General features: G+C 44.2%; 1 protein-coding gene across 1 annotated transcript in view; it reads left to right on the top strand.

Annotated features, from left to right (window-relative positions):
- The first annotated feature begins 7,120 nt into the window (after nt 1–7,120).
- The window catches only part of slc7a14a (solute carrier family 7 member 14a), an 11,720-nt gene continuing 5,917 nt past the window's right edge, over nt 7,121–12,923 (top strand). Inside the window, exons 1-5 of the mRNA XM_076295878.1 lie at nt 7,121–7,418; nt 8,272–8,508; nt 9,512–9,729; nt 10,211–10,357; nt 12,144–12,352. Coding sequence (XP_076151993.1) covers nt 7,121–7,418; nt 8,272–8,508; nt 9,512–9,729; nt 10,211–10,357; nt 12,144–12,352 — 1,109 coding nt within the window. The remainder of the gene's footprint in view (nt 7,419–8,271; nt 8,509–9,511; nt 9,730–10,210; nt 10,358–12,143; nt 12,353–12,923) is intronic.

Here is a 12,923-nt window from a genome sequence, read left to right as displayed (position 1 = left end):
TTTTGTTTGTTTGCTTAGCTGATACTTTTATCCAAAGCGACTTACACCAATAATAAACATTACATTAGCATAAAGTTGAAAGTCAAAGTTGGATATGTATTGTTATGAATATAATGTCTTTAATATGCATTTTAAAATGAAAATAGCAATAATAATGGCAATGATAAGGGACTGTACGATATTTAGCGGGGGGGAGGGCCGGTCGCCAGACGATCGGGTTAAAAATGTTCTGCCTGGCCCTCCCCCCTGGTCAAATTTTTTTTTCCAGGGGCCTCCCCCCGGCTCAAAATTCTCCTAGGCCCTCCCCCCTACGTGAATAAAAACTGGTCGAAAAATGACGTTTACAAGGTTAAAACGGCCAGCAAATGTCATAAGCACACATACACACACGGGTAAGCTACACACCAGTGTTGCGCGGGTTTGGTCACAAGCGGCCCGCAGTCGCCGATATTTTAATCAACCCGACACAACTCATAGGCTACCGCAAATATTAATTAGGACAAAATTATACCCGACCCGCGATCCGACCCGCTTATTTACAACATGTGTGCTTTTGTTTATAGCCTGCATGCAGTGTGACAGTAGTCCATTTCTGTAAAACAAACTAATTTATTTGCGAAACTTTATGCAGTAGAACTACACGCAGTAGGCATGCAGGACATAGGCTAATGTTAGCGCAGGAGAGAGAATGAGAATAAGAGCGCAAGCACGCACGCAACCACCAAGGATTAGAACACTAGGATAAGATTTAACCATGGACATACATCTTTCTTTCGAAAACAGAAATGGGGAGGCAAGGTAGGCAAGAGAGATACATTGCTGGTCAAAACGTTAGCATAAGAACTGGTTTAAAATGCTGAATGAAGCACAAAGCTTTACTAAAGCACATCCACTGTTTAAAGTCACAAACACAACGAACTAGTAACTTTTATGAATGCGCTAAACCTATACATACCGGTAGATATGGCTGTGTAGTCTGTGCCATAACAGGCTATAATAGTCTGCAGGCTGCCTGTTTCGGCTGTCATACTTTTAAATGGCTTCGCAGGAAGAAGGCCTACATAGACCATAACTTGTACTACTGTCATCTTCTTTAAGAACTTTCCCCAATATTTCCCATAGCCTATATCGCTTTTCCTGAAGGGGTGTCTTTATTATTTTAACTCGCGTCTTCAGCTTCTTTACTGTTGACTTTACTGTATTGATGCTTTACTGTATTGATGCTAGCCTTCTCGTGATATTTTAAGTAGGCCTATTTGTAGAAAATATATATTTAATTAATTTTAACTGACCCGCCCGCAAATGACCCGAATATCATTAAAATATTTTGTTTATGACTCATAACCGCGGGTGACCTGCAAGCTTACAAGGGGAGTTGTGGGAGATTCAGGTAGGGTTGCGACTTTTTGGACTCACCCACTCTGTCAAAGAGACGTGAATCATGTTTTGGCCTACAAACCTTTTAAAATATCGAAAACGGATCATTGATCAGGGAAAAAAAATATCATGGATCAGGAAAAAAGAATTTTCCTCGGCCCTCCCCCCAGGCCAAAAAAATTATCCTGGGCCTTCCCCTAAGGCTTAAAAAATTCTCTTAGGCCCTCCCCCCCCTGACGACCCCCCCCCCCCCCCTAAATATCGTACAGTCCCTAATAGCAAGTCTTTATAACAACAATAACCATAATATGCAAACCATGACTTTTTAAAAATACTTCCTGAAAACACACACAGACTCACACACACACACACACACACACACAAAGAGGGGGAGAAAAAAATGGATTATTATCAGTTCTAATTGGTTACGGTATATTGTTGTCTTGGTTATAGTTGGTTAATGTTAAGGGTAGATGTGTCGGGCGGTTGTGAGGTAGATGGAACAGCACTCAGAGATTCAAGGTGGAAGATGGGATTTTATTAATTCCCCAAATAAGGCCAACATAAGGCAATGATAAAGTCAGTAAATGTGAATAAATCACTAAGCAGAAATAAAATACTTAATATTCAATAAAGAAAGAAACACAAAAGACTTGATAGTCAAAACAATACAATTAACAAAAATATTCGAATAATAAGATGAGCGCAATGGACTACACAGCTAGTCACTTGGGCTACACACATGAGACGAGCTCTCAAGACTTACGCCTATTCAAATTGCAGTTCTTCTCTCCTGAACGAGCAAAGCCACAGGCTTATGTAGGGCCTGCAATCACCCCTTCAATTGGACCATACCAATTCCTCTAAACAAAACAGGGGTGTTTCAGGTAAAACAGCTCAAACAGCCAATTTTGGATTCCATAAAGCTAGAGCAAACATTCATAAATCATTTCACTCTTTGCTGTACTTTGGCATAGCCAAACCATATATAAATCAGCCTAAATAGTAAGGTTAGAAACTCAGGGTCGACTTCCTGTTGACCCGGAAGTCCTAACATGCATTTAAACCAGCAAAATGCTAGCCTGACGTAGTCATACTCAATTCTAGTCAGAATATGAGTCTGATACTGCTCCATTGGGACATAATTATGGGGCGTGTTTCAACCGATACAGGGGGGAATGCCTCTGCACCTAATTGGATAGACCTAACCAATCAGAGCAATGAAATAGCTTACCGTGAGGTGTAGGAAGAAAACACACAAACCATCCTTCTTCTCCACAAATGCCTTAACATTCTTTTTTGGTCTTTTGTAAAAGTTGCCGTCAATAACTCCTAGCCTACAACACTCATTAGCGAAATCTAAGAGATACGTAGTGGGGTAGGCTATTAGGAAAAAACTGGTAGCCTATATCCCCTCCTTTTTAAAAATAATTCTGTTGAACACTGCTATGCTACAAACATGTTAAACAGCTCTGAAAGGCTGTCGCAAATCCCTCAAACAGGTGGTCAATCAGAGATTTCAAACGAACGAGGGAACATGTCACAATGCAACAGCGCTGTTTTCCCTTGATGAAAGTGAAACCACGAGTTTTCCCACATCTCAACTTTGGCCAAAGTTTTCAGAAATAATCGTTTTCAGTGATAAAACCTCATTAAATAATATGCATTTTCCATATGGGGTCTTAAAAGCCATGTATCCTTCTAGCCACAGCGTTTTTGTTTCAAACATAAGCCTAATGTAAGTGTGCTCAGATGACGTGATAGACCAGGCGCTGTTGCTCACCTGTCCATCATCGTAAAGCCTGATTTAATTGGTCTGCCCGATCTAGGGTGAGCATACTTGCTCCACAATGGAGCAATGTCAGACCGAACTTCCCGACCTCAAATGTTGTGGGCGGGACTAAGTTCGGAATGGCACCCAGGCTAGCAAAATGCACCACTACACTCACTCCCGTACAAACAAAACACAAGACAATGGACATGGTAAGACAAAACTTGTAGCAAAGGGTTATGGAATGTAATTCTTAAAGTTAATAAATGTAACATTTAAGATGAAGACATGGTGTGATTATTTTAGCAGAAGTAATGTGATTGAATGGTTAATGTTTAAAACTGTAGGGAGTTGTGATGTTAGTTTTTATCATGCGCCTCGCCATAGTGTTTGTTAACTGTATAGGCCTACATATATAAACGCTACGGGAGTAATGGAGGAAGGGAATAAAGAATGACATGTTTAACAGAGGATTCTTGACGGTATAAATGTAAACAGAAAACACACATTCAACATACATGTAAAGGCACGTCCACATTTAAATGTCTCTTATAGTAGGCAGCGCCTCGCTGCCGTGACAGTGGCTAGTCACCCTGTCACAGTTATGCTTCCATATTAAAGGTACTCTAAGCAATGTTACGTGGTTTCTAAGCTTAAAAAATTTTTGTCACATACAGCAAACCTCGTCTCACCTCGTCTCCTGAATACACTGTAAAAAAATGCCCAGGTTCCAAAAACGGCAACAAAAACATCCTGGCCCAGCCTGGACAAACTGTTCCAGCCAATCACCAAAGAAATGCGTGTTCAGGAGAGTTTCAATTGCACAGGAGGGAGGGAGGGACGAGCTAACTCTCTGTTTTGTTTGAACATCAACAGAAGTGACATTACCCAACATTGCTTAGAGCCCCTTTAAAGTATGAATTATATGATTTTGTTTTGTATTCATCAGAATAGGTTACTGTTTGTGTTTGTGATAACAGGCTGGAAGATGCACACTTCCCAAATCAAGTTAGCTGGCGTGATCTGTTTAGCCACTGCTGCCCCAAGCCCGGCCTGCCTGCTTGTTTTACATTTGGGTTCAGTGTCAGTGGCACATCTGCCAATGCTCCCCCCAGCCGTAGTTGGGTGACCTACCTCCATGTTAGAGGGTTGGGTGCTCATGACGCTAACTGTTTGCAGCATATTTGCCCCTTGTGAAGGATAGCAATATACAACCCTGTTTCCACAAAAGTTGGGAGGCTGTGTAAAATGACTAAACACGGAATGCACTGGTTTGCAAATCATGTGAACCCTATATTGAGAATAGTGTACAACATATTAATTGTTGTAACAGAGAAATATTATTGCCTTTTGGAAAATCTATGTTCATTTTCAATTTGATGCCAGCAACATATTTCAAAAGAGTTAGGACAGGGGCATGTTTACCATTGTGTTGCATCCCCTCTCCTTTGAACAACAGTCTCTAAACATTTGGGAACTGAAGAGTTGTTGGACTTTTGAAAATGAAATGCTGTCCCATTCTTACCCAATATAGGTTGTCAGCTGCTCAACAGTCCAGGGTCTTTTTTGTTGTGTTTTTCGTTTTGTGTTGCACCAAATATGAGTGGTCTGCATGACTGCCAGGCCAATTTAGCACTTGGACTCTTCTACTATGGAACCATACTGTTGTAATATTATGGACAGAATCCCCTCCTTAAATATTCATGGCCCTCCCTTAAAAGAACTGTCTGATTGGCAGAATATGTTGTTCAAAACCTGTATATATCATTCAGCATTACGTTTTCCTTTCCAGATGTGCAAGTTGCCCATGCCATGGGCAATAATGCACCCCCATACCACCATGGATACTTTTGAATTGTGCACTGAACAAGTTGGATGGTCCCTCTTCTTTTTTGCCCAGAGGTTACTAAGTCCATGATTTCCAAAAGTGTTTTTTGTAGCAGTAACTCATGTAGCAGTAATTCATGTCACGGGTATGAGGTGTAAGAAGGAACTGGTGCACAGTTTCCCATGTACTCATACATCCATGTACTCCTTGTGTGTCGCTCTGGGAGAACTTGTATGGATTCCACATGTGTGTGCAGAGGTGCTCTCTAAGCATGGTTGTACTTTGTGTGTCATCTTCTGTATGAATAGTGTAGATGTGTGATCTGTTTGGCCCTTACTCGTTATCCTCCCCTAACCCACAGCCTCTCACTGAGGCCTAATCTCTCCCCTCGCCCGGGCCACCTGTGAGCGCTGCCGTCGGGGCTGTGCTATCGCTGCCTGGGGATTTTAAGACTGTGGCATGTAGGTGTGTCCTAAAAAAAAAGAAATAAAACAGGCCTCGAAAGTGTCCTCATTGCTCATTCGGAGCGTGGGGCATCAGACGCCTTTATCTACCCCCAGCTGCCCCGCGGCTGGGTGACACCAGGGCCGAGCACGCGCGACGTGATTTGTCAGTGTCAGACCGCCGCTCCGCAGTCGGCATCCGTCAGCCAGAGAATGGAGAGAGGAGGAGGAGTGGTGCTGTGTCAGGCGCCGTGACGGAACGACAAGCTCCGACAGTTTGGTGGGGAGGACCATGAGGAGTGGGGTTGGTGTGGACGGAGGAAGGGGCGGTGCATCTCAGAGCAGATATAGAGGCTGAAGGACAGGTGCTACTGTAGAAAGGAATTGATCATAATAATGTGGACTGTGTGTGTGTGTGTTGTGTGTGTATGTGTGTGTGTGTGTGAGAGAGAGAGAGAGATTCATCATAATGTGTGTAAAAGAGACAGAACATTCTTAAGGTTTGAGACAGTGTGAGAGGGGGAGAAGGAGAAGGAAAGTTATTGGTGTAGAAGTGTCTCCCCAACGCCACTTCTCTCCCCACCTCTCCGCTCCAGCCCTGCCTGTGCCATCTCCATTAGTCATCTTGGCACCAGTCCTAAGCTGATAACACAACATTTTGCTGACTGGACTCCAAGCTGGCTGGGTGACATTTCTTTTCAGACTTTTCAGACATTGTTTTTCTATATATAATCCCTCCCCTGCAAGATGTGTAAATTAAAAGATGTATCACCCTCCCTTGGGCTTAATGAGGCCGGTCACTATGGCAACAAGACACTAGGTCAATGGATGTTTGAATATAGCTATGGGACTATAAGTCTTGAGAGTGACTGGTTATGCCTCGTGGAGCCAGGCATCAGCTCTGCGTCCTGTTCATATTAGACACTGTACAGTGTCTTCAGAGCCTGATCCATTTTAATGATGCAGTAGTAAATAGCGTGCTGAACAATGTCATCCATCATCTGATCCTTTTACACGTTGTCTATAGGTCTGACCGGAGCTGGCATAGGATGGGTTAAAACTGTGTGCATGTATAATGCAGAGCCGGTGTGGAAGTATTCCCAGTTGGCCTCCGCACTGTGAACACAACAGACAAGTGGAAACAGGAAGCGTGAGTGTGAGTGTGAGGCAGTGGGTTGAAATGTCAAGCGGAGATGTGATGGCTGTTTGGAAAGATTTTGAGTCATGCTTGTCGGAGAGTGTTTTAATGTGGTATGCATGTCTTCCTCCATCGTTGTGCTTTTTTCTCTACTGCACCTCTAAACATGCTCAATATGTTTATTATTCATGCAGTAGTTTTTATTCTGTGCTAGTGTGGTATAATGTGAAATTAAGAGATTATGAGCTCTAAAGAAAATCTGTGCTAGGAATGAAATCTATATTAACTGATATACAGTAAAAAACATTTTTTGCATTTACAGTGGAGGCTTCCATCCCATAACCTGGCGACAGCACGATGTGGAAGCACACCAGTATGGACCTCATCTGAAGGAAACTGAAGAAAAAAAACCCTAAGTGGAACAGCACCTCACAGGCCAGACTTCGGCCAACCAGCAATCTTTTTGAGACTCTGTTCATTTCCCTCCCAAAGCGCTCCAGAAGCCGTACCCAAGCCCGGTCACAGTTCCTGTGGGAGTCCGTGCTGTGCGCAGTGGACCCGAGATGAGTGGGCTCATGGGTAAACTGCGGAGGGTGCAGTGGGGCGCCACATGGAATGCCTTCCAGACGCGCGTGCTGCGCACCAAACCCGTGGAGTCCATGCTGGAGAGTACGGGCGGCACGGGCGCCCACGGCACCAAGCTGGCCCGCGTCCTGACCACCGTGGACCTGGTGTCGCTCGGTGTGGGCAGCTGCGTGGGCACGGGCATGTACGTGGTGTCCGGGCTGGTCGCCAAGGAGATGGCAGGGCCGGGAGTCATCATGTCCTTCATCATCGCAGCGGTGGCCTCGTTCCTCTCAGGTGACCACGGTCTTCCTCGTCCGGTTACCTCAGTCTGTGGCAACGACAGACTGACATGATGTCCAGTTTTTTTTAATCCTGTTACGTGGCCAGCACGACCTTTGGGATTTGTTTGTGTTGGGAAGTGTTCAGGTTGAATGATGAAGGCTGGGGAGGGAATTAGTGCTGGCTATGAAATCATTAGCTGACTCATTGTGCTGCAGCAGGTGACTGAGGCCCAGGGCTGAGCTCATGTGATACAGAGCAACACTGTACATGGACTGGATAAATGAGTTCATTGAGAAAAAAAGATTTTCACATCACTATGAAGCATCATTTCTTAATGATGTGTCAAAAATGTGTACAGGTCTGAGTCTAAATTGAACTCCTAGAAGTTTAGGTCAAGTATATGATTATGATTCTTCTTAATTGCAAATATTATACTGTGGTATCTCTGTATCTTTAATGCACTCGAGGTCATATATACATTAGGCCTACATACATGATCATTTGACTAACAACACCTGTGATCCTGGTAGATCCATGATGATCCTTGTGTGTAAGTAATTGAATAGCAAATCCTTCCTGCACAAGTCTGTGGGGATCTAGGATGGGTGATAGGCTTTTCCACAGGGGAAAGCAGGAGGCCATCATGTCTTGGCATGTGTTTCTGCAGTTTTGCCTCTTGTATCCTTGACATTTGAAAACTGATCCCTCACTTGAGCTTAAAATCAATGCAGCCCTTTCAGGAGCCCGCTAAACACTAAACACTTTCATGTTCCTAGCACTGAAACAACAACATTGCCGTCTATCTCCAGAACAGCTCTCATCTCTGTTCGGGCAACCCTGGCTGACCGTCCTCTCTCCTCAACAGGGGTGTGTTATGCCGAGTTTGGAGTCCGTGTGCCGAAGACCACGGGCTCGGCGTACACCTACAGCTATGTGACAGTGGGGGAGTTTGTGGCCTTCTTCATTGGCTGGAATCTGATTCTGGAGTACCTGATTGGCACAGCGGCCGGGGCCAGCGCCCTCAGCAGCATGTTTGATTCGCTGGCCAATCACTCAATCAGCGGCTTCATGATCAGCCACATAGGCACGCTCAATGGCCTCGGTGAGTGACTGAGTCCAGCCGCGTACTGGTGGGGAACTCAAACTTATTTCTGCCTCTGTCATTAAATCATTTAATGTACCAGTTTAAGTACCACGTTTAAGTTGGAAGATGCAAGTGAATGAGGGGTCCCCAGACCCATTCTCCAGCTCAGAGGAGATTTGAGAAGTGGCCAGGGAAGCAGAAAGCAGGAGGGCAGAGTGCTGGTATGGTACAGTATGGTGTTTGCTGTAGGCTTGAGATGAGATAGACTGGATGGAACTGGATATTTTCTGCACTCAGATTGTTTTTACAGTATGCTATAATCTGACAGATAAAACTCATACACTTGGAAGACCACAAGACTGAAATGTTGAATATTTAGTATAGCATGATCAAACGTAATCAACAAATATTTTAAAATATGTCTATCAGCTATAAATAACATTTCGGCTTCAGTGAATACCAGCAACATCTCTAAAGGGATTTAAATAAATAATGAAAAGATAAAGATAGATACTTTTTAGAGGTACAGTATGTGTGAAATTCGTATGTGTCGTATGTGGCTGATGCTATTGGGTTGCTGCAAGAACTACTGGAGTGTTATTTTGTGTCCTGTCAAAAGGAATTCCTGCAACAGAGGTTTGTTGTGAGGGTTTTTGAACTGCAAATGTAAGGTCCTGGTAGGATTTCCTCTTGGATGATTTGCTAAGCCTTTTGCCTTCATCACCTCATGTAGTGTTACTGGTCCATATGGAGAGGAAGGGGCAGATTTGGGATCTTAGTGAACAGTCCCCACTGCATGACATGTCTAATTAACAATGAGACCAAAAAAATGGCACAGATCAGTGATTTCTAAATATGACATGGTGCCCATCATTTTTAAATACGGTAAGAAATCGAAGCCTGTCACTCGTTCTCTTAAGTGTAAATAATTCACTGTGTTTGTTGTGTTTATACTGTACATGAACTCACACACTGAGCTGAACTGAGATAACCTGTGTGATGCCATGATCTCTCTTTGCAGGGAAGGGCGAGGAGTCCTACCCTGACCTGCTGGCTCTGGTGATCGCCATCCTGGTAACGGTGGTGGTTGCCCTTGGAGTGAAGAACTCGGTTGGCTTCAACAACGTGCTGAACGTCATCAACCTGGTGGTGTGGGTCTTCATGATGATCGCCGGACTCTTCTTCGTCAACGGGGCCAACTGGGATGAAGGGCGCTTCCTGCCGTTCGGCTGGTCAGGGGTAATAGAATCTTCCTTCGGGCAGTTGCCGTTTTTTTTTTATAGCTTTATTCTCCAGCTGGCCAGTGTGAAGCCATCAGAAGATGTCAAAGTTCATTTCAGAATAGTTCCTGTTCTCTGGAAGTTGCTCTCTTGCTTGTGATGCCTCTTTTTCAGTCATTTTGTGGATGTTCTAGAGACGGAAACTGGATTGAATTGTTTGGTGTTCAGTTTTGTAAATTCTGTTATACCCTATTTAAAATTGTAGCTCTTGAAGACTTGCTAAATTGTATTTGTCTATTACTACTATATTGTATAACTGACGGTGAAGAGTCCAATTGGGGATGTCCTGAGATATCACCACTCATGGAATGCCTCTCATCCAATCCGAAATTGTTCAACCAACTGTTGTATAATGTAAATTATGCTGGTAAAAAGTTCTAGCTGGTCAGAACTTGCTAAAATGTGTCTTCATGGATTTATCCTCTGTGGTCTGTGCACAGGTCATGCAAGGTGCGGCCACCTGCTTCTACGCCTTCATCGGGTTCGACATCATCGCCACCACAGGAGAGGAAGCCAAAAGCCCCAACACGTCCATCCCGTACGCCATCACAGCCTCACTGGTCACCTGCCTGACCGCATACGTGTCTGTGAGTACACGCACACACGTTGGAAATAACAAGTCACAGGAAACATTTTGGTGTTGGCGCTGTCAGTTGTTATGAAATGTTTATATTGCATGGGAGCTAGTGCTGGCTAGTACTCTATACTTCAGAGTGACGTGTGTGTGAAGCCTCCTGTGGCTTGTGGTGAATTATGAATGTACAGCAGTAGGAGATGTCCATACTTGTGTTTGCCTTGCCCCAATTGATGCCCAAAGTTTCATAACCACTTCATTTTTATTTTTTTGCTTTCAAAAAAACAAAGGGTTTAGTGTTTTCATGTAGCTATCTCACACTGTCTGAGCTGACAGGGAGCTTTGGGTCTCGGAGTCTGCTTGTGAATTCCTGATGAGGCAGCTAACTACACACACACACACACACAGAGCGCGCGAGAGAGAGAGAGAGAGAGAGAGAGAGAGAGAGAGAGAGACAGACTGCAGCTCTGGGACAGCATAGGGTTTTGTTGCCATGGCAACCCCTTGAACACAGGCAGGCAGGCGGGTGCCGGCTGAGCGTAGCATCAGACAGGTGGCATCAATAACAGCGCCTGCAGCCCTACGCCACACAGCCACCTGGAGGCCCAGAAAGATGCAGTACAGGAAGTGCATTTCAGCCAGACTGTCAGCTCCAACACTTTCAGCTGCACCGTCTCTCTGTGTGTCTCTGTGTGTCACCTCCTCTATTACTGTCTTATAAGATATATATATATGCGTATGTGTGTGTGTAAATATAAATATACTGTATATTGCACTGCATCATCATCATCCTAGCCTTTTATTTCTAATTTGGTCCTCCTCCTGCTCATCCATCCTCAGTGTTGTTGGAGCTGTGAATTCCAAATAATTGCTTTTTTCACACATCTGAGAGTTCCAGCTAGCAACCCTGTAGATGTACCGCACTGTCTAAAGTATTTTATTAGCGCGAGAGAAAGTCCTGTAGTTACATTAGCATAAGCACCCTGGCAACAGTCTGTCTACCTCTTCTTTTCTTGTGAGGGTATCAGTGTGTGATGAACGTGGCATGTATATCTGTTGAAACAATAGTGCAATTACAAATGACAGACTCAGTCCTACATGTGAGGAAGTTAGGTTCAGACAGTAAATATTTGCAGACTGATTATGCTTGACACTAACTACTGTTTGAGTGATCTTTGGTGGAGTACGGTGTCTTTAAACAGCAGCACGCAGCATAACACTGCGTGCTGCAATGCAGTTGTACATCAAGGCTTCCTGGCTATTCTAGCCATCCTTTCTTCTTAAACCAGGCAGGTTCTCATTGAAGGGTACACATTGTGTTGCTCACTGTAGACTCTTCCTGTTTGAAGACTGTTTTTCGGTCTGGTCCATGGCTTGTCTGAATACTAATCTCAAAAGTCTGCCAGGTCTAGAGCATGATGGGTAAAATTACACGATAAGCAGAGCTGACATCTATCTCAAGGAGCAAGGGCCAGAACAATGAATCTACACTGTGATTAATCTGTCATGAATATATTCCTTTTCTGTCTCATTCATTCTTTTCAACAGAGTGTATAGTTTTCTATAGAGTTACAGAAAGGCAAAAAGGCACTTCTCAACTGATCTGGCACTGTAGATGAGATTAGATGAAGAAATGTGTGTCTCTTGCACTGCATCGTCATTCTATCGCTCTCTCACTGTGACATGCTTACATGTGTGATGGAAAGAACAGCGTACCGTACACAGATTCCCCTCATTTGCAAGGCCTATACTTGTAAGACAAAGAAGTCCTCTCGCCTCTCTCTCACTCATCCACCCAGGTGAGTGTGATCTTGACCCTGATGGTGCCCTACACGGAGATCGACGCAGACGCACCACTCATGGAGATGTTCGCTCTGCACGGCTTCCAGGCGGCCAAGTACATCGTGGCCATCGGCTCCATCGCTGGTCTGACGGTCAGCCTGTTTGGGTCACTCTTTCCCATGCCCCGCGTCATCTACGCCATGGCCGGAGACGGACTGCTCTTCAAGTGAGCCGGCCCACCTGTCTTCTTTGTGTTTCTGTTAATGTATAGCCTGGATGAGCTCAGACAAACCTGTTAGCAAAATTAGAATTTCCTCTGTAGGTCTGTCTGGAAAGGATCCCATTGACGGCCGTTTCCGAACTTCCTGTTTTACGACTCCCAAGAATATAACCGGCAGTGAAATTTAGCTTAAATTTGTGCATTAAACTCTTACTCTTACCTTACTTTTTTTTCAGAAGTGCCGCAAACATCTTTCTTGTAGAGAAAGGTTTAAATGCAGTTGTTTAAAATATATGTTCCTGGGCTTTTGGAGATTCAGAAACAGACATCAATGAGATAATTTCCAGACCGGCATGCAGAGCACATTCAGATTTGCTGTCAGGTCCGTCTGGGTTCAGCCAGGCTAAAGTACTTATAGTAGGAGTGACGCACGGATATTGTCTCGGTTAACAACTTGTTTTGTTGCTGTGTGTGTGTGTGTGTGTGTGTGTGTGTGTGGTTTTGAATTATATGTACACTAGCGTCTGTAATTGATTTTTAAGGGTTGACATGTAATTCAGACATAATTATGAATGCC

Source organism: Alosa pseudoharengus, unplaced genomic scaffold, assembly GCF_046254945.1.
Source record: "Alosa pseudoharengus isolate Yale_2024_CS ecotype anadromous, Long Island Sound unplaced genomic scaffold, YU_APseudo_1.1 YU_APseudo_1.1_scf_2, whole genome shotgun sequence".
Lineage (NCBI taxonomy): Eukaryota > Metazoa > Chordata > Actinopteri > Clupeiformes > Clupeidae > Alosa > Alosa pseudoharengus.
This window is presented reverse-complemented; position numbering and strand designations above follow the sequence as displayed.